Raw genomic sequence first — 18,209 nt, 5'->3', positions numbered from 1 at the left:
CAGGTACAATGTGCTATCTGATTCTGTATCCCCCTGCTTGGTACTAAGTAGACCACAAACCAGCATAGTAGAGCTGGTGACCCCAACCCAGGATCAAGTATACCAAAAGGAAACTGTGGGGGATTTTTAATCCCAGGCAGCCCCTCTGTGAGTGAAGTTTGTGACGTTTTCAAAAACATCCAATATTTTTGAGTCAAGGCCAATTTTTAAAATTTTGGTTTGAACATCTAACAGCCAAAATGCCCGTTTTCCCTTGGGTCCTTGCCTGGAATCAGAGTACACTGCCACCGGGTGGCAGCAATTCCATGGTCACGTCCCCGAGGTTCATCAGGTAGGGTTTTCAACTGGGGTCTTGTTTCCCTGATTTGTACTCCTGTGGGGTGGGGAGGAGGAGAGAGATGGTTTTCTGAGAGCTCTCCCTGTTTGGGCAGCCTTGTACCCCATCCCCAGGATCTGGACGCCTTAGGTGCAGGCTTCAGTTCTCTCCAGAGAGGAGGCTGACTTGGGGAATTTGTACACGCCCTGGGAAAGCAGACCCCGCGACTTGGATCTGTGACAGTCCTTTCTGTTCTTGCCCTGAAAACACACACTCGAAGTACAATGAAGAGTGAGAGTGGCAGGAATCTGGGGCAGGGAAAATGTGATTTCCTGCAAGAGCCCCTTCACTCCCCAAAGGCTGAAAAGGCAGAAAATAAAAATTTCAGGGGGAAAAAAATGGAGTGGAAGCACTCACACTTCAGAGAGAACACACAGCTGACAAGGAAGACAAATAGATGTTTAGAAAATTATAACAGACCACGGAATGCAAATTGCCAGGGGACAAAAGCAGTGAGCTGCTGTGTCACTTCAAGTGCTTGATGGGAAACTTAATTTATTGGACCCACAAGAAAGACGTTCGGTTCTGAGTTCAAGGCCACCCTCTTGGGCTCAAACAATCAACTATAACTATTGCTTTTTGGTGGAGAGACAGGCACACACACACCAACATACCCATTTCCTGGCCACCACTGACACAGAAAGAAAAAACATTACAGCTCACAGATCTGGTGCACTGGAGGTTTTTAGATTTCTTGCTAAAGCAACAAAATCTTTCTTTAAAAACCAAAGCAGCTCTGGCTCTTACATTCATCCAGGAAACATTTACTGAGCTATTATGTAGCAGGCACTAAGCTTGCCAGGGACTAGGCACACAGAGGTGGGCAAAGCATGGCCCACCCACTTCCCGACCCTGCTTCCAGGCTGCCTTCTTATGGAGTTCCTCCCTGCCTACCTGTTGAACATTGCAGCCCTTTCCCCCAGCATTCTCTCTCTGGGGCCATATATTGCCTCCATGGTTTTTGCCACCACTTGATGGGCCGCATCTTTTATTTGTTTATTTTGACTGCCTTCTTGTCCAATAAGAATATCAATTCCATGGGGCAGGGATCACTGTTTTGTCCATTTTGTAATTCTATATGCCCAATACCTATAATAATCTCTGATACAGAGAAGGCACTCGGTAAATATCTGCTGCAAATAAATGGACAGCAAATAAGTCATATAGTCTATACACACACACACACACACACACACACACACACACACTATACACATACACCCATATATACATATATGCATGCATAATTCATATATATACTCACGTATCTGTGTGTGTGTATATATATATATACGACATATAATTATATGATTATTTCATTGCAAATATAATAGGTGATTTGGAAAATAAGTCCAGGGTGCATGGCTGGCAGTTGAAACACACTTGCCTGACCAAATAATGTTTAAACTGAATCCTAAAGGGTGAGTGCATGTTATTCAGGCAAGGTAGGGGGAGAAGGGGGTCTGAGGAAGAAAGAATGTGCCCAGTGGAAAAACAACCTGTGTGAAGGTCCTGAGGAGGAAAGGCCCATATCTGGAATTCCAATGCCTATAATGGTAGAGAAGAGGAGTGAGGAGGGGGCAGCAAGGAGGCCGCTCATGGAGAATCTCAGAGGCCCCACCACTTGGATCTTATTTCAAAGACCACAGGGAACCCCAGAAGGGGTTTAAGCAAAGAGGTGCACATCAGATTTATATTTCAAAAAGATCACTCTGCTGCTGGATGGGGAGTAGCCGAGAGGGGTCAAGAGCCATTTATGGAAGGCCAGTTAGGAGGCTGCTGTATTTGTCAACTGGGAGATGGTAGTGACCTGAATGAGGCTGGTGGCACAGAGGCAGAGAGCAACATGGATGGAGTTGGGGGATCAGACGGAGGCTGGAGCCCATCAATCCGCCCCTCACAGGTGTTTGAGGGTTCTCCAGCTCAGGGATCAGCAAATTTTTTCCTAGAAAATGCCAAATAGTAAATATGCTATGCTTTGTAGGTATGCAGGAAAGGGTTACTGTCACAGGCCTGACGTTGCTCTCCAGGAGGGCCTGCTTGCACTGGTGCCTGGAAACTCTGCTAAGATGCTCCCTACGGTACTAAGTGATATGGCTGTTCTGTATCCGTGGGGTACTTAGTTCTGCCACACCAGCCTGCCTGGGCTGTTTATACAAACAATGCAATTTATGGTGAATGACTGCTTTCCTGCTGGGAGTCTGGAATCTCAAGGACTATGATATATAATGAAGGAAGAAAGTACATGTGCACTTAATAAACTGTCCCCATTAAAAACCTGGACCCCAAGTCTGGAGCGGGCTCCTCTGGGCAGAAGGGCTACTACCTACATGCTGCTTTTTGATACTGACAGGAGGATGTTCTGTGATGTTCCATGCAGCCCCTCCTGGCAGGAGGGAGAGACCACCGTAAGCCTGGTGTGGATTCCTCCAGACTCTGCCTGATGTCCCTTTTTCTCTCACTGACGATGGAACTAAACCACATCCAACGGTCTAACTGCTTCTACATCTTGTGAGCCTTTTTTTTTTTTTGTCTTTTTGCTATTTCTTTGGGCCGCTCCTGGGGCATATGGAGGTTCCCAGGCTAGGGGTCAAATCGGAGCTGTAGCCACTGGCCTACGCCAGAGCCACAGCAATGTGGGATCCGAGCCGTGTCTGCAACCTACACCACAGCTCACGGCAACGCCGAATCATTAACCCACTGAGCAAGGGCAGGGACTGAACCCGCAACCTCATGGTTCCTAGTCGGATTCGTTAACCACTGCGCCACGACAGGAACTCCTTGTGAGCCCTTCTAATAAGTTTCTGAATGTGGGGTGATGGTGGGAAGGTCTTGGGACTCTTTTTTATTTTATTTTTGCTTTTTAGGGCCGCACCTGCAGCATATGGAAGTTCCCAGGCTAGGGGTCGAATCAGAGTTGCAGCTGCCAGCCTACACTACAGCCACAGCAATGTAGGATCCGAGCCACATCTGAGACCTACACCATAGCTCATGGCAACGCCAGATCCTTAACACACTGAGCAAGGCCCGGGATTGAACCTGCATCCTTGTGGTTCCTAGTAGGGTTTGTTAACCACTGAGCCATGATAGGAACTCCCTTTGGACCCTTGATATTATAGGCGGTCATGTGGTTTCTGCCTCAACTACTCAATTCTGCTTTTGAGTTGTGACCCTGACAATAGGTAAAAAAATTAATAATACCATGGCTGTGTTTCAGTAAGACCTTATTTATAAAAATGGGCAGAGGGCTGAATTTGGCCTGTGCCTCATAGTATGATGACCTACAAACCAGCCTCATGGAAAACTCTGGGCTCTCCAAACCTACTCTGGAAACCACTGATTGAATTCGCCCTTATGTGTCAACTGAGGGCCAGAATGACAAAGAGAGGAGGAACTTGTCCAAGGTCTCTCGGGACCAGTGGCAGAACCAGAGAAGGAACCCACGTCCTGATTACCAGCCCAGTTGAGCATTCCTCGCTCCAGGTGACCGCTCCACAGAACAGCTTGCAGGTAAGTGCTGGCCTGGGAACCAAGGAAGGAACTGGTAGGAAACTGGGCAGCTTAGGGCAGTTGGTCTGAATGATGCACTGCCCGGCCTCACCTTTGTTCTCCGTGGGGTTGTGTCTGCGTGTGTACTCCTGTGTATATATGTAGAGCTCCAAGGACTGGGTTTTTGCAAACTTTTCTGATCATCAGTATGGCCACTGAAGCTTTTTTTTTTTTGGCTGCAGCATGTGGAAGTTCCCAAGCCGGGGATCAAACCCACACCACAGCAGTGACCCAAACCACTGTAGTAATAATGGTGCAACTTTAACCCACTGTGCCACAAGAGAACTCCTGAAGCTTCTTAACAATACAGATGCCCAGATGCCACCTCAGTCCCCTGACAATGCATTTCAACATGTGCCAAGGTGTTCTGAGGATCAGCCAGGTTTGGAAGTTCTGGGAGATGCTCAGGACTGGCTGTCGCTGAGGACCAGGAGAAGGAAGCCTGTGAGCAGAGGAAAGAACAGGATGTTCATCCTGGATCAAGGTAGAATTCGTGGACCTAACAAAAACGTATACACCCGTGATTCTGGAAATCTGTTTTCCAAAACTGCTTCTTCAACTGAGCCTTTGTCATCAGAGCTTGGAGTTGGTGAGGCCAACTGTCAGGAGCTAATTTCCTTCTTCCTAGGGATTCTGCCTGCAACTCAGGCAGCAGCCAGCAGGTGCTTGGTGGGGCCTAGGCCTCAGGGCCCTCATGGCATGGAAAACTGAGACAGAAATGAGCACACGGTCCCACCCCACCGTCCACTTTAATTCACTGTAACTAGCTACCCCTGAGCTGCGAGAACCAGCATCCCACAAGCACTTCCACCCACCCCCTCCCAACAGGGGGTGACCGAAGCCACAGAAGACCTGAAATCTCTTGCAAGCCTCATGATCAACTGAATGCAGAGTCCACCTTCTACTGCATGTTCTGTTTGTTTGTTTTCATAGAGAAACAGATGCTTTCCCACCCACTCAAGTATCTGTGAGTATGTAATTCACACTCTAGAATTGCCTGGGGGCCTTTCAAAGACACAGATACCTGGGACCCACCCCAGAGAGTTTGTTTGAATTGGTCTGGTTGTGCTCTGGGAACTAAGAGTTTCCAAAACTCTCTACGAGTTTCTAACAAGTAGTGGAGGTTGAGGAGACCAGAGCCCGTGAGGTGCTATGTTCACCTTCTGTCTAACACCCCCCAGGCACACCCTGCTCCCTCCCCGGGGAGAGGCTTCGGCATCACCAGTTCTACCTCGGATTCAAAGGGCTGATGCCTTTCCAAAGACAACTAGCAGATTAGCCAGGTGACCACTCATTTTCTTTCTGGGAGTTACTCCCAGCCTCCGACAAACAGACCCAATTTCTCTCAGAGATGCACAACTGCAGGGATCTGCCTTCCTTGGTGGGGGAAAAAATATATTTTTATTTTTACTGACTAAAGTTTAGCATTTCCTTCAATTACAAATACAGGTGACCGACCACAGTCCTGCACGTGGTAGAAATTCCACATATTTTCACATCACGGTACCAAGATCTCCAAATATCATTTATGCTCATCATTTGAAATCATGGAACTTATTCACCTTATGCTGATCTTGCTATTTAATGTACTGATAAAGAAGCCCATACATTGCCATGTCACAAATGTGCCTTTTTTCATGCTTTGGTGATTGTATTTCAATATATTCGATTCTCCATGTATGAAATGCCTATATTGAAAAGTATTATTCTGAGAAAGAGGCCACAGACTTCCGACTACTCTGTGGGTGTCCATGTAGAAGGCTTCCCAGAGGCGGCAGGAAGCTCTTACCTGTGGGTCGGAGAGCCGGGAGAGGTCAGGGTACAGGTAGAACTTGATGCCTTCGGAGGCTCCAGGCAATGTGACCCCTCGGATCAGGAGGATCAGAAGCATGACATAGGGGAATGTTGCGGTGACATATACCACCTGCCCAGGAGAGAAGAGGAAAGAATCAAGAAGGGGTGACAGTGCTGGGCCACCTGGTAGGCCCCTAACTTCTAGCAGGCACAGAGGGCCACCCTGTGCAGCAGTAAGAAGTGAGCCCCTAACACAGCCTGTTCTCCCACCACCATCCCCTTCAGGTCAAGTCTCAGTGAGCACCTACTGAGTGCCTTCAGCAAGACTGGATCAGTGCCTCCCAATCACTGTCTGCCTCAACCAAAGAAAGAAATACGTACACTATCACAACCCTATATACCCGTGGAGCTGGAGCAGTACATTCCACCTTACATGTGTGATGCCTCTAATAATTTCTATCATACTGTTTCTTTTTTTTTGGGGGGGGTGCACCCATGGCATACAGAAGTTCCCAGGCCAGGGATCGAATCTAAGCTGCAAGTGCAACCTACACCACAGCTGCAGCAGCAACACCAGATCCTTAACCCACTGTGTCATGGCGGGAACTCCCTGCTTCCTTTTTTAAAAAGCTGCTCATGATCCTTTAAATTCATGTTGCAATTCACCAATGGTTCAAGGGCCATGATTTTTGAAAATCACTGGTCTTGATTTTCAAAACAAGGAAATTCAAATCTTCATAGCCAAAGATGGGATTGGAAAAGACAAGATGAAATAGAGAAGGGAATGGAGGGGGAGAGACGGAGGGAAGCTGCTTAGGGTGGGAAAGTCCCAGTGTCTTCCTGGATCAGTTCAACGTGGTCTGCTTGGAAGCAGGCCATCAGACCCAATGAATGTGAGATGCCCTTTCGGCCCATGGACTCTGTGTAAGAATCAGGCAGTGAGGAGTTCCCATCGTGGCACAGTGGTTAACGAATCCGACTAGGAACCATGAGGTTGCGGGTTCAGTCCCTGCCCTTGCTCAGTGGGTTAACGATCCGGCGTTGCCGTGAGCTGTGGTGTAGGTCTCAGACGTGGCTCAGATCCTGTGTTGCTGTGGCTCTGGCATAGGTCAGCGGCTACAGCTCTGATTTGACCCCTAGCCTGGGAACCTCCATAGGCTGTGGGAGCGGCCCAAGAAATAGCAAAAAGACAAAAAAAAAAAAAAAAAGAATCAGGCAGTGAAAGAAAAAAAACTTCCTGAGCTTCCTTGAACAAAAGCTGCTTAGAAGGCAAGAAGCAACACCCTGACAGACCACAGGAGTTCCTGTCCTATATCAGGTGCCCTCTGAACTCAGTGGCCCCTCCTGGTCTCATTTTTTCTCTCTCATCACATTCTCTCCTCCAACCACTTGCTTCCTTCCCACTCAGTGGGAAGTGCCTGTTCCATCTATTTAGAGCAGCGACTTTTAAATATTTGGGATTGGGGGGGACAGACAGATCCCATCCCAAATCTGCACATTCACAGACATGAGCACCAGCTTTCACATGGTCCCAAGGCTCAGATTCCAGGACTTATGATAATCTGAATTCCTCCATCACTGCTGGAGCCTCAGCCCTTTGCAACACAGGGTTTCTTTTACCAGTGGTTCAGGCCTTCACTCTACTCATTTATTTACTTACTCACCCATTCACCTACTCACACACTCACTCAAACATCCCAAACTCTCCTACGCACCAAGCACTGAGCTAGACTCCTGAATTACAAGAGTCACAGGATGGAAGTTTCTGAAGTGGAGGCTTCTCTACAGGAAGAAAACACAGGTGTGTATGTAGGTAGATAACAAATGCACTGTGTAATCAAGGGAGCACAAAGGACAGTGGAGGATAGAGAAGGGAGTAGCTAAGCTCAGGAGCAGTCAGGGAGGGCTTCTCCAAGGAGGTGATATAGGTGTTGGCCTGTAAAGGATGAATAGGAGTTTAGGACAGGAGAAATGGAGATGGAAGGAAGAAAGAACAAAGAAAATCCTACTACACGCCAGGCACTTTCCACACGACAATAGAAATTACTATATTTATTCATCACTTTCACACACCAGGCATTTATTCTTCAGATAGTTATGGTTATCCTCTTTTAAGATATGAGGAAGCTCACAGAGAGCACTGCTAACTCACCTAGGGTGGCCCAGGTAATGTTGGAAGATGCAAGATTCACAAGGAGGCCTGTCTGACTTCAAGGTCACGTAATCAACCATCCGGCTGCATATGTGACTCTCATGACAGCAACACAAATCCGGTGTTATTTTCCCCATTTTTCTAGATGTGACTCTCAGAGAAGTTAAGTCATTTGGTTGGTAAATGACAAAGCAGAAATTTAAACTCAGTCCTCAAAAATAGGAAATAAAAACCAGCAGGGGCTGGTGTCAATGGGTGCCACTGACACAACCTGGAGTCTGGATAATCCCAGACACTGTCTTTAACCTACAATGATGATGACGGCACCACCCTCCGTCTAACCCAGCCCCCCTCCACCAATTTCAGCATCCCTGTTCCCAAATCAACCACCAACTGACACATCATGTAATCAATACATACAATCTCTTATTGTCATATATATTGTAACCCAGATGAGGTGAAGGCAAGTCAAATATATAATGAGGCCAGCAGTCGACATTAATAATAATAATGATGATGATGATGATGGTGATGATGGTGATGATAATAAATTGGAGACCAGTGAGAAATAAGGGTTGATGGCTCCTTCCCAGAGAGCCAAGAGCAATATTAAATCTTCCCTTCCCTTAGCTTTTTTTTTTTTTTTTTGTCTTTTTAGGGCCGCTCCCGTGGCTTACGGAGGTTCCCAGGCTAGGGGCCTAACCAGAGCTATAGCCGCTGGCCTATGCCACAGCCACAGCAACACAGGATCTGAGCCTCGTCTGCGACCTTCACCACAGCTCATGGCAATGCCAGATCCTTAACACACTGAGTGAGGCCAACGACCAAACCTGCAACCTTACGGTTCCTAGTTGGATTCACTTCCACCGTGCCACGATGGGAACTCGCCTTCCCTTAGCTTTGTGGGCACAATCCATCACTAATCTTCACCATTTCTTATAAATTATTGATTTTCTTCCTTCAAATAAACCCCCCCTTCCATTCAACTAACTTATACCTATGAAGCTGGGAAGACTAGAATCTATTGCTTTCATTGTATAATTTCTACTTCTGTCTCTGTTGTATGGCAGCAGGTTAATTAAGCAGAATGCCCAGGACACAATTAATGATATTTCTGGAGCTTAAGCCCCCATGGTTACAAAATTTAGGGAAAATAGTGTTACTCTGTAAAATATAAGAACAAATGAAAATCATAGAAATTTGTCCTTCATCTGTGGGACCATCTTGATGTGATTAAACTTGTTGGTTATGTTCTACCCGGTCTGTATAGGGTGGACTGGGCCACTGGCATGTCACTAGGGGTCATTTATAAACTGGCCAGAAAGGCACTCTTGCCATACCCTTGGTGACACTCAGAGCAGACTGCTCCTCAGGCAGGGCAGCAACAGGATTTAGTGAATGGCTGATGCTGCTGCTGAGATAATTCCACTGTTCAGAGTTCTATGTGGATGCTCCACTTCTATATTACATTTAGGAGAATTTCACTCCCTCCACTGGTAACTACACTCTCCTTTTTACACACATGTTATGTAACTATAAGGGAAATAGAATATGCAGGTGAACTGCCCAAAGACCACACTGCAGATGAGTCAGGCTGCCAAAATAAAGCCACTGGCTGGCAGGCGTTAGCTAAAAAATTCCTTTGTAAGCCGACATTTGAGAGCCCTTGAGGCAGGGTATAAAAGGTGGCTCAAAGGCGTCATTATGTAATACACACAGGTGGAGAGCAGCATGAAAGGTGAAAGGCAATGCTGGCCCAGCTCTCTGAAAAGCCCCTTCCAATCTGTCTCCACCCTCAGCCACCCAGACACAGGAACAGCACCTTGAGTTTTTCCTGAGAGCAGCTGACAACTGTCCAAACAATCCAGATCTTGTCCTCAAGAGCTCCTGCATACATATGGCATGCACACTGCCACATCCTTCCTGTGCTCCTGCCAGACATAGCTATTCAATCAGAATACTCTGCTGCTAAGCCTGAATGTGACTCTAGGCAGCCTGTTATCAGTTGGGGAGAAACCTGCTCTCTGCTCCCCTTGCTCTAGCCCACTTTTCACTCATGCCTTCCCAGTCCTTAGTTCTGGCTCTCAAAACAGTAAGACCAGGTCTTGTGCTCAAGGAAAGAACTGCTGAAGGTATGGGCCTGTGTGAGGTGACTGGGGTCATGAACACACCAGAGCAGCAGTGAAACAAGAAGGAGGCTAGAGTCAGACTGGAGAGTCCCTGTGAAGGGCTTTGGCCTTTAGTTCTAAGTAGGATTGGAATTGGGTCTCTAAGGATAAGAAAGAACAGGGGAGGTGACTTGGGCAAGGAAGGTATGGGACCAGCCAAGGATGTAGAAATGAGCTCAGACACTGGTCCCTGGGATGTTGAAGCATCTCCACCTTGTCCTTCCGGTGCTCAAGGTCAGTCCCACCGCTTTCCTCAGCCTCCTTCACATCCCAGCAGTAGCATCATCCTGCCACCGTGACTTTCAAGAGTATCCTGAATGACAGCCCTCTGCATCCTCCTCATCAGGGCCCTTCATTACCATCCCTCTCAGTCACTGATGGCTCCAGACCATGGTCCAAATTTTGAAAATAAAAATCTGGCACATGTCTTCCTGCTCCTCTGAGTCTACCTCCCAGCCTCATGCTCAGGGCTGGCTATGGAGATAGAGAAAGGCTCGGCTGTGAGGCAGGGACCCTGGGCTCCAATCCTGGCACTGCCCCTACTTGCTGTGCAACTCAACCAGTCTCCACCCCTCTGCTCTTAGCTGTGCCAGGTTCCTTGCCACTGGGGAATGTGCCAGGCCTCCTTCAGGCCTCCCTGCCTTTTCATGCCTCCCTTTGTCCAGAATATCCATCCCCGGCTCCTGGGCCACCCACGGCGTTAGTCCGGGTTGTGCTTGAATCCCCATGAGGCTGAGGACTCCTCAAAGCCAGGGGCCCTGCCTTCTAGCTGTGGTATTGTTGTCCAATCAACTGTCCACATCAGGCAGCAGAAGGCCCCCGTGGTAGATGTGAGGCCCCATGTCAGGAGCCACTCTCTCCACTATAAATCAAGCCATCTGTCTTGCCCTCCCTGGCCCCCATCCCAACCATCCCCCAGTCACTCCAGCATCCTCCCAGAACTCTATCTATTCTCCATCAGCTGTTTTGTGGCCTTTTAAGTTTAAGATTTCTAGAATGGAAGTTCCAAAAGGAAAGGGAGTTGTGGCTTTTACCTTCCCTGTTGCATCCACAGTGCCCGGGCTGGCACACGGTACATACAACGTGCTCGATAAATATCTGTTAGAGAAACAAATCAATAGGCTGATAGCTGGACCCTGAGGTTAGAACGCAGGTTTCTTCAAAACAGCACTTGTGTTCTGTCCTCTTGAAATGCTAGAGCCATGCAAAATGGGGTTCTAAAAATTACAGAGATTTTAAGGAGTATTTCATCAATAAGGAAACCATGGGAGATTTGGTTTTGAAACACAGACCAGTGTTTCCTTGTGATGGAGGACAAGGAAGTTCAGGTGCAAAGTTCAGTTTCAAGCTCTCTGAGGCCTCAGGGATTTTTCTGGAAGAGCAGGGTAGGGCTCAGGCATTATGCTAAATTATGCAGGGTTTGGTTATGGGCATAATAAGGTCAGTGACAAGGTACCATCAAGCCCAGCTGTTCCTGGTCACTGCCAGTTATGGTCTGGACCCGGAAAGGGGAGGTGTAGGGGAAGGAGGGTCTTGTCTATCAGACCTCTCCAGCCTCTGAAAGGAGACTCCTGACCAAAGACACCCTTTGGTTAAAAAAGAGGTTTTTTTTTTTTTTTTTTTTTTAACTATTGTTTAATTTCCTTTCAGCAGGTCAAGTTCCACTGAATATAAAGGTTAGCACAATTGGTGGTAATTATACTGTATCCTGTTTTAATTGACTCTAATTGCTCATTTGCATTTCAATGCTGGAATTGTGGGGTGTTTTCCCCTACTTCCAGGACACAGCTATTTATTTCATAGCAGGAGGTGGGGGGTGTCTGATGACTAAAAAGCCAGGGAAGTTGCAGAAGGACTGCCCTTCCCTACTTTTTCTAGGATAATGAAGTCAACTGGAAAGCTGAGCATTGTTCAAAAGGGGCTGGGCTAGCAGGGTGCTGTGGAGGCAGGGACCCAAGACCACAGGGTCAGAAGGTACAATATGCTGGGCAGCTTGGACAAGTTCCATACCCTCTTTAGGCTGGCATTTTACCATTGACGAAGAGGCAGGGGTAGACTAATCCAAACGGCTATCATTTTTAACCACCTTGCCAATTTTTTGCCATACACACTTAATTCTTTGTATTATTGACTTAATATTTTCTGTAAGTCAATATGCTCTTTTACATTAAATAAATATATGTAATAAGAGGACCGTGAATTGCCGCTATAAACTAAAAGCCATTATCTCTTACCACAAATAGAAGGTAAATGCAGACATAAATGCACTGAAGATAAAATGTGATTAAATTCTAGCCAAAGGCTCTGAGCCTGAGCTGTGTTCTCTCTTTGTTCCAAAGCAAGAGTATTGCATTTAGAGTGGATAAGCAATGAGCTCCTACTGTATAGTACAGGGAACTATATCCAGTCACTTATGATGGAGGATAATGTGAGAAAAAGAATGTATATATATATGCATCATGTATATATATGGGTCACTTTGCGGTACAATAGAAATGGACAGAACACTGTAAAACAACTATAATAGAAAAAATAAACATCATTTAAAAATTAAAAAAAAAAAAAAGCAAGAGTAGCAAGTGTCAGAGAGAGGCTAAAAAATCAGCCAGTTTACTGCACCTTCTGCCTTCAGACACATGAAAAGGGAATATTGTTTCATTATGTGATTGGATGTCCTTTAATCTGGGTTCACTAAAATCATCCCGTGGGCCGCCAGGAGAAAGAACACTTCCCACATTTGTGAGAAAGACAAGATGGATAATTGCTGAGGTCTGTCCCAACAACTGCAGGGATTTCTAGAACACAACCCTTTGCAAAGAATGGGGGACTCCTTGGAGCTCTCCGGGGTCCTGACACTGATTTGGGCTGAACCTTCTACCAGCCAGCTATCTGAAGCATTGGAAGACACTGCTATTGAGCACCTACTGGGTGCTGAGATGTGTCACATAGTGCCTGTAAGTGATCTGCATACCACTTAAGTAAGTTCTATCCTCACTTTGGACAAAAAACAGGACTGAGAGAGAAGTGGCTTGCTCCAGGTCACCAAGCTGTAAGCAATCAGAAGTCCGCTGTCTCCACCACATGGGCTATGCACCCTGCCACAACCTGGCCAGATATACCTTCCTGTTTTCAACTCCTGTTTTCTCCTCTGATCTTAACCTCAGGGGCCCAGTTTGCCTGACTTTTGGGAGCAACTCATCATTGCTCACTATCCCAGGCTGGGAATCGCTGTGTTAGCCCAGTCTTCCCCCACTTTTCTTCCAGCATTGCTTGCCTCTGTGTCTGGGTTACATCTGTCCATCCATATGGTGGGAAAGCATGGTACTGAACATACAAAATCCTTACAGAAGCATTGCTATGAACACCAGTAGATTTTTCTCAGTTTTGGATTTTGAGAGAGCACTACCTGAATTGCCAGGAAAGAATTCTACCAAACAAGACAGCAAAACTTGCACTACTGATCTCCAGGAACAAGAAGCTAGGAGAATGAGAATCTGAAGAAGGGAGGCCACCATGGACATTTCTGGCCTCTTTATCATTTTTAGAGGTGTTCTTAGGCCATTCCAACAGAAACAGTAAACGAAGGAAAAACATTCTGTCTGTTTCAAGCAACCAAATTCTAAACAGGTGGAGGGAATCATGTTTTTGTAAGAAAATAGTGAATATCTTCACTATTCAAGTGTGTAAGAGTACTTTAATAATGCAGCAATATTTCCATGAGGAGCTAATGTTTTAATTATGGGGCAATGACAATGGTTTGTCAATAGCACATGTATGAAGCCGAAAAAGAACCTACCAAAACATTGGCCTGTCTTAGGATTCATATTTCATGGCATCCTCCCTGAGCTGGGCTGAGGAGGAAGTGGGGAAGGGGACAAGGAACAGGATTAGAGCTGGGAGGCAGCAAAGGCATGTGGGATGACTAGGTTCTAGTCCCCATTCTGCCACAGTGGTGGAGACCATGAGCTGCTCCCCACCAAAAATCCTTTCTCCCTTTTTCTGTAGTAACAAAACCCCTAAGTTTTGACTGGATCCATGGTTACCTAGAATAAAGAGATTTCCCAGCCTCTTGCAGCCAGGTGTGAACACGTGACTATGTTCTAGCCAGTCAGTTATGAACTAAGGTGCCATGTACAATCTCCAGGTTGTGTCCTTAAAGGGAAGAGCTGTACCCTATTCTTTCCTAACTGCTCTCCCCCCTTGGCTAAAACGAAGACCAGGGAGTGAACATCTTAGACCATGGAACTAGGGGAGACACCCAAGAGAAGGCAGAACAATGAAACAGAAGGAGTCTGGGTCCCTGAAAGCAGGCAGCGTATGCCTGGACTGTTACAGGAAAGAGAAATGAACTGTCTTGTTCCTGCTCTTACTCTCTGAGGTCTTTGTTGCAAGGAGTCAAACATATAGCCTAAATATCTAACCCTTGGGAGTTCCCATTGTGACTCAGTGGGTTAATAATTGGACTAGTATCCATGAGGACACAGGTTTGATCCCTGGCCTCACTCGGTGGGTTAAGGATCCAGTGTTGCCACCAACTGCGGTGTAGGTTGCAGATGCAGCTTCAATTCAACCCCTAGCCTGGGAACTTGCATATGTTGCAGGTGCAGCCCAAAAATAAATAAATAAGCAAACAAACATATAAATAAGTACCTATCTAACCTCTGACTACCTCTGTGATCATGGGTAGGGCCTGCTCACACTCCTAGTCTATGTCACTTTTCCTTAAATGAAGGCACAGCCCAGATGATCCCCACTATCCCTTTCTGCTCAGAATGAAGAGAAGATGCTGAGAATGATCTGAGGATCCTGAAGGTAGACTCTTGTGAGCAACCATCCAAAACCTGGGGTCAACAAAGAAGCAGAAACAGAGTCAGGAAGTTTCCAGACAGGTGCAGTCCATAATGTTAAAAGAGCTGTTAGAACAGACCTGCCAAAGAGATCACTGATTCTTGGTAAGCCAAGTTCCAACCTTCTCTGTCACAGTTTATTTAATTAATTAATTTATTTATTTATTTGTCTTTTCTAGGGCCACACCTGCGACACATGGAGGTTCCCAGGCTAGGGGTCGAATTGGAGCTGTAGCCGCCAGTCTACACCAGAGCCACAGCAACGTGGGATCCAAGCCGTGTTTGCGACCTACACCACAGCTCACAGCAACACCGAATCCTTAACCCACTGAGCAAGGCCAGGGATCGAACCTGCAACCTCGTGGTTCCTAGTTAGATTTGTTAACCACTGAGCCATGATGGGAACTCCTCTGCCATAGTTTAGAATGATGTGACAGTGTGGGTCCCATCACCAAGTACAAAGGTGTGTGTGTGGTTTATAAGGTCTCCAAGGTCTTCCTGAGCCTCTGTGTCCCTGGGTGTGAAATGAGGATAGCACCTGTTTCAAAGGTTGATGTGAAGATTAGAGATCACCATGCAAAGCACATGACACACACACACACCTGCCGCTCGATAACTGGAAGGGCTGTGATCACCTTTGCTGGCATCACTGCAATACATCTAGGGGTTCAAGAATGCAGAGGCACTGGAGGAAGCCCTGTCTTGGCTGCAAGTGGGAGCTAGAGGGGTGTCTCTTGAAAATCCCTATGGTATCCCTCATATTGCCAGTGGGGTGACTGGCAATATGGTGGCAGTGGAAAGCTAGGGTAAAGAGGTGATTATTCATTCATTGGCTAGAAAATCTAGGTGAACAGGACTAGAGATTTAAAAAAAAAACCTGTCAAGACAGAGGGAAGGGGGCACAGCCATCCTCAAGAGGCGTAGCAGCCAGACTCCCGGATGAAGGATGGAAGGCAGTGGGAGGAAGCAACAGTGGCCATTATAGATGAGAATCCTCTAGAGTTGCACCACCAGTCAGTAGCTGTGGAAGGTCAGGGACCACGGTGCAGGACCACGGTACAGGGGGTACTTTGATGGAATAGATGACATTATATCAGGAGGGGCCATTTAAGACCAAATTCCAATTTAAAAGAAGAGAAGGATTCGAAAGCTGAGTTGAAAGGAAGGATGGGTCCCAGCTGTATCATCCTAGATATGTTTATGTTAGGTTATGAAGCTTGCCCTGTAAAGGGGGAAGCCAAGGACAAGGAGTATCACCAACGTTTGTGGGATTCCAGGAACCCACCATGAGGAAGGAGTTCAGGAGGTCCCCACTGAGGGGTACATGGTTGCTGGGGGCTTGAGTGCAGCTTACAGAGAGAAACTCACTGAGATTTCTCAGATACTGACCCCAAAATGCCACTCCCTGCCCTGGCAGACCACGGAATGGGGTGGTGGGGAGGATTAGCTCAACGCACAATCTAATCTTCAGGGTTGGGATATTGCGGACAAGAAATTCAACATCTTAGGAGGCCAGGGAAGGGTGCTATTCTTTCTTCTTACTGATGGCTGGGACCAAAAAGGTCATTGACACTCATGGCCTAGTCCAACGTTGAGATTCCATGGCTTTACTATTTAGTAATCAGGGACATCCTGGTTGAAAGCAGAGGGCCCAAGGGGGCAAGTGCTCAGTTCAGGAGAAATGGAAGAGCAGGAGAAACATAGTAATGGTATAAGAATGGGACTAATATTTATTGTTGGTGTTGCAATAAATGCTTTACTCTTGTGTTGTCCAATTCTAAAAGACAGAAACTAGTATCATCATTCCCCTGTCACAGACATGGCCACAGAGGTACTGAGAATTCAAGTATTTGGCTCAGGGTTGCCCGGCTAGAAAAAGGTAGGATTCAAGCTGCGATCCATCTGACTCCAAAGCTTACACTCCACCACAGCCCAGCACCATGGGGAATTCAAGTGCCAGAGTCTGACCAGCTTTGTCCCACACCACATCTCCCTGTGCCCTGAACAAATCCTGCTCTTTCCACATGCAAGCCTTTGCTCCTCTCATTGCCTTCACCTGGAAGGTCTTGTCCTGCTTCTGCACTTACCAAAATCTTGCCAACCTTTGGGGCCAGTTCAATGACTCTGTCCTCCAGGACTCAGCGTGAGGCCATCCAAGAAGATGCACTGCTCCTTCCACAGCCCACCGGGCACTGGGCAATACAGCACATGGATACAGGATGGGCCTTGATTCCATAGAAACCAAGTTCAAAACCCAGCCTCTGGCATGTTCTATGTATGTGACTTATTTTTGGCACATTCTTGTCTTTCTAGGTCTTGATATCCTCTTCTGTAAAATGGAGACAAGAGTGCAGCAGACTGACTCAACCCCTTTGAGCCTAGGGTTGTTAAGTCTGTGGAATGGGGATAACAGTTCCCATTTCACTGCCACATGTGAGAACTACATGAGGCAGTGTCTACACAGCACCAGGCACAGCAGCCCTTAGTCAACAGCTCTCCTGTAACTGAGACTTTTCTCATTCTATCCTCTTGTACACACGCCTCCTCTAGGTTAGGATCTACTAAGGGTAAGGGCCTCATCTTTGAGGGCTCTGACCACTTCTCGCAGAGGCCTACGTAGACTCTAAACAGTTGGTGAATGAGCACATTCAGACCCTAATAACGCAGTGAGAATGGATAGAATGAGACAGGACATCCTCCCATGTGTCTACAATGGGCTTTCGGTGTAACAGTTTCTGTTCTTGCTCGAGTCTCTCCATCTGAGAGGAAAGGACTTTCTGTTCCATTCCATTCACCAGCCATTTATTAAGCCCACTGGGTGCCAGGTCCTACACGGGTCTCGGAGATCATGCTTATGAATGAGCCGGCCCCAGACACCAATAGTCATGATGACAGATCATTCGGGGGACAGCAGCAGTGTGGGCTCAGGGAAGTGCAGCTCAGGTGGCAGTGGCATAACTAGTAAGGTCCTCCTGGGACTGGGTTTTGAATTGGGACAGGCTGTCCTTTTTCTCCAAGGAGTCCCGATCTAGGAAGCGCTGGGTGAGTAAGTTTCTTAGGGCAAGAAGTGTCAGCACATGGGGTACTTCAGCCTAGGAACCTCACCTCTAGGAAAGAAACAAGAACTGTATGGTAGCAGGGAACCTGGGCCCAGAGGGGACAAGGACTTAAAGAACAACCATACTCATGAAGATGGTTGAGCTCAATTCAAGTTCCCGTCCACAGGATAGCTAAAAAAAAAAAAAATTCAATGGAAGGGGGAGTCTGGTGTTTAAGCCTATTTCATGGTGAATTAAGATTAGCTAGGGAGTCAATGCTATTGA

The 18,209-nt window shown here is 46.9% G+C and overlaps 1 protein-coding gene across 1 annotated transcript in view; it reads right to left on the bottom strand.

Annotated features, from left to right (window-relative positions):
* SLC6A11 (solute carrier family 6 member 11) overlaps window positions 1-18,209 on the bottom strand; it is a 116,559-nt gene that overhangs the window by 50,962 nt on the left and 47,388 nt on the right. Inside the window, exon 6 of the mRNA XM_047780844.1 lies at window positions 5,715-5,849. Coding sequence (XP_047636800.1) covers window positions 5,715-5,849 — 135 coding nt within the window. The remainder of the gene's footprint in view (window positions 1-5,714; window positions 5,850-18,209) is intronic.

Source organism: Phacochoerus africanus, chromosome 1 (assembly GCF_016906955.1).
Source record: "Phacochoerus africanus isolate WHEZ1 chromosome 1, ROS_Pafr_v1, whole genome shotgun sequence".
Taxonomy (NCBI): Eukaryota; Metazoa; Chordata; class Mammalia; order Artiodactyla; family Suidae; genus Phacochoerus; species Phacochoerus africanus.
This window is presented reverse-complemented; position numbering and strand designations above follow the sequence as displayed.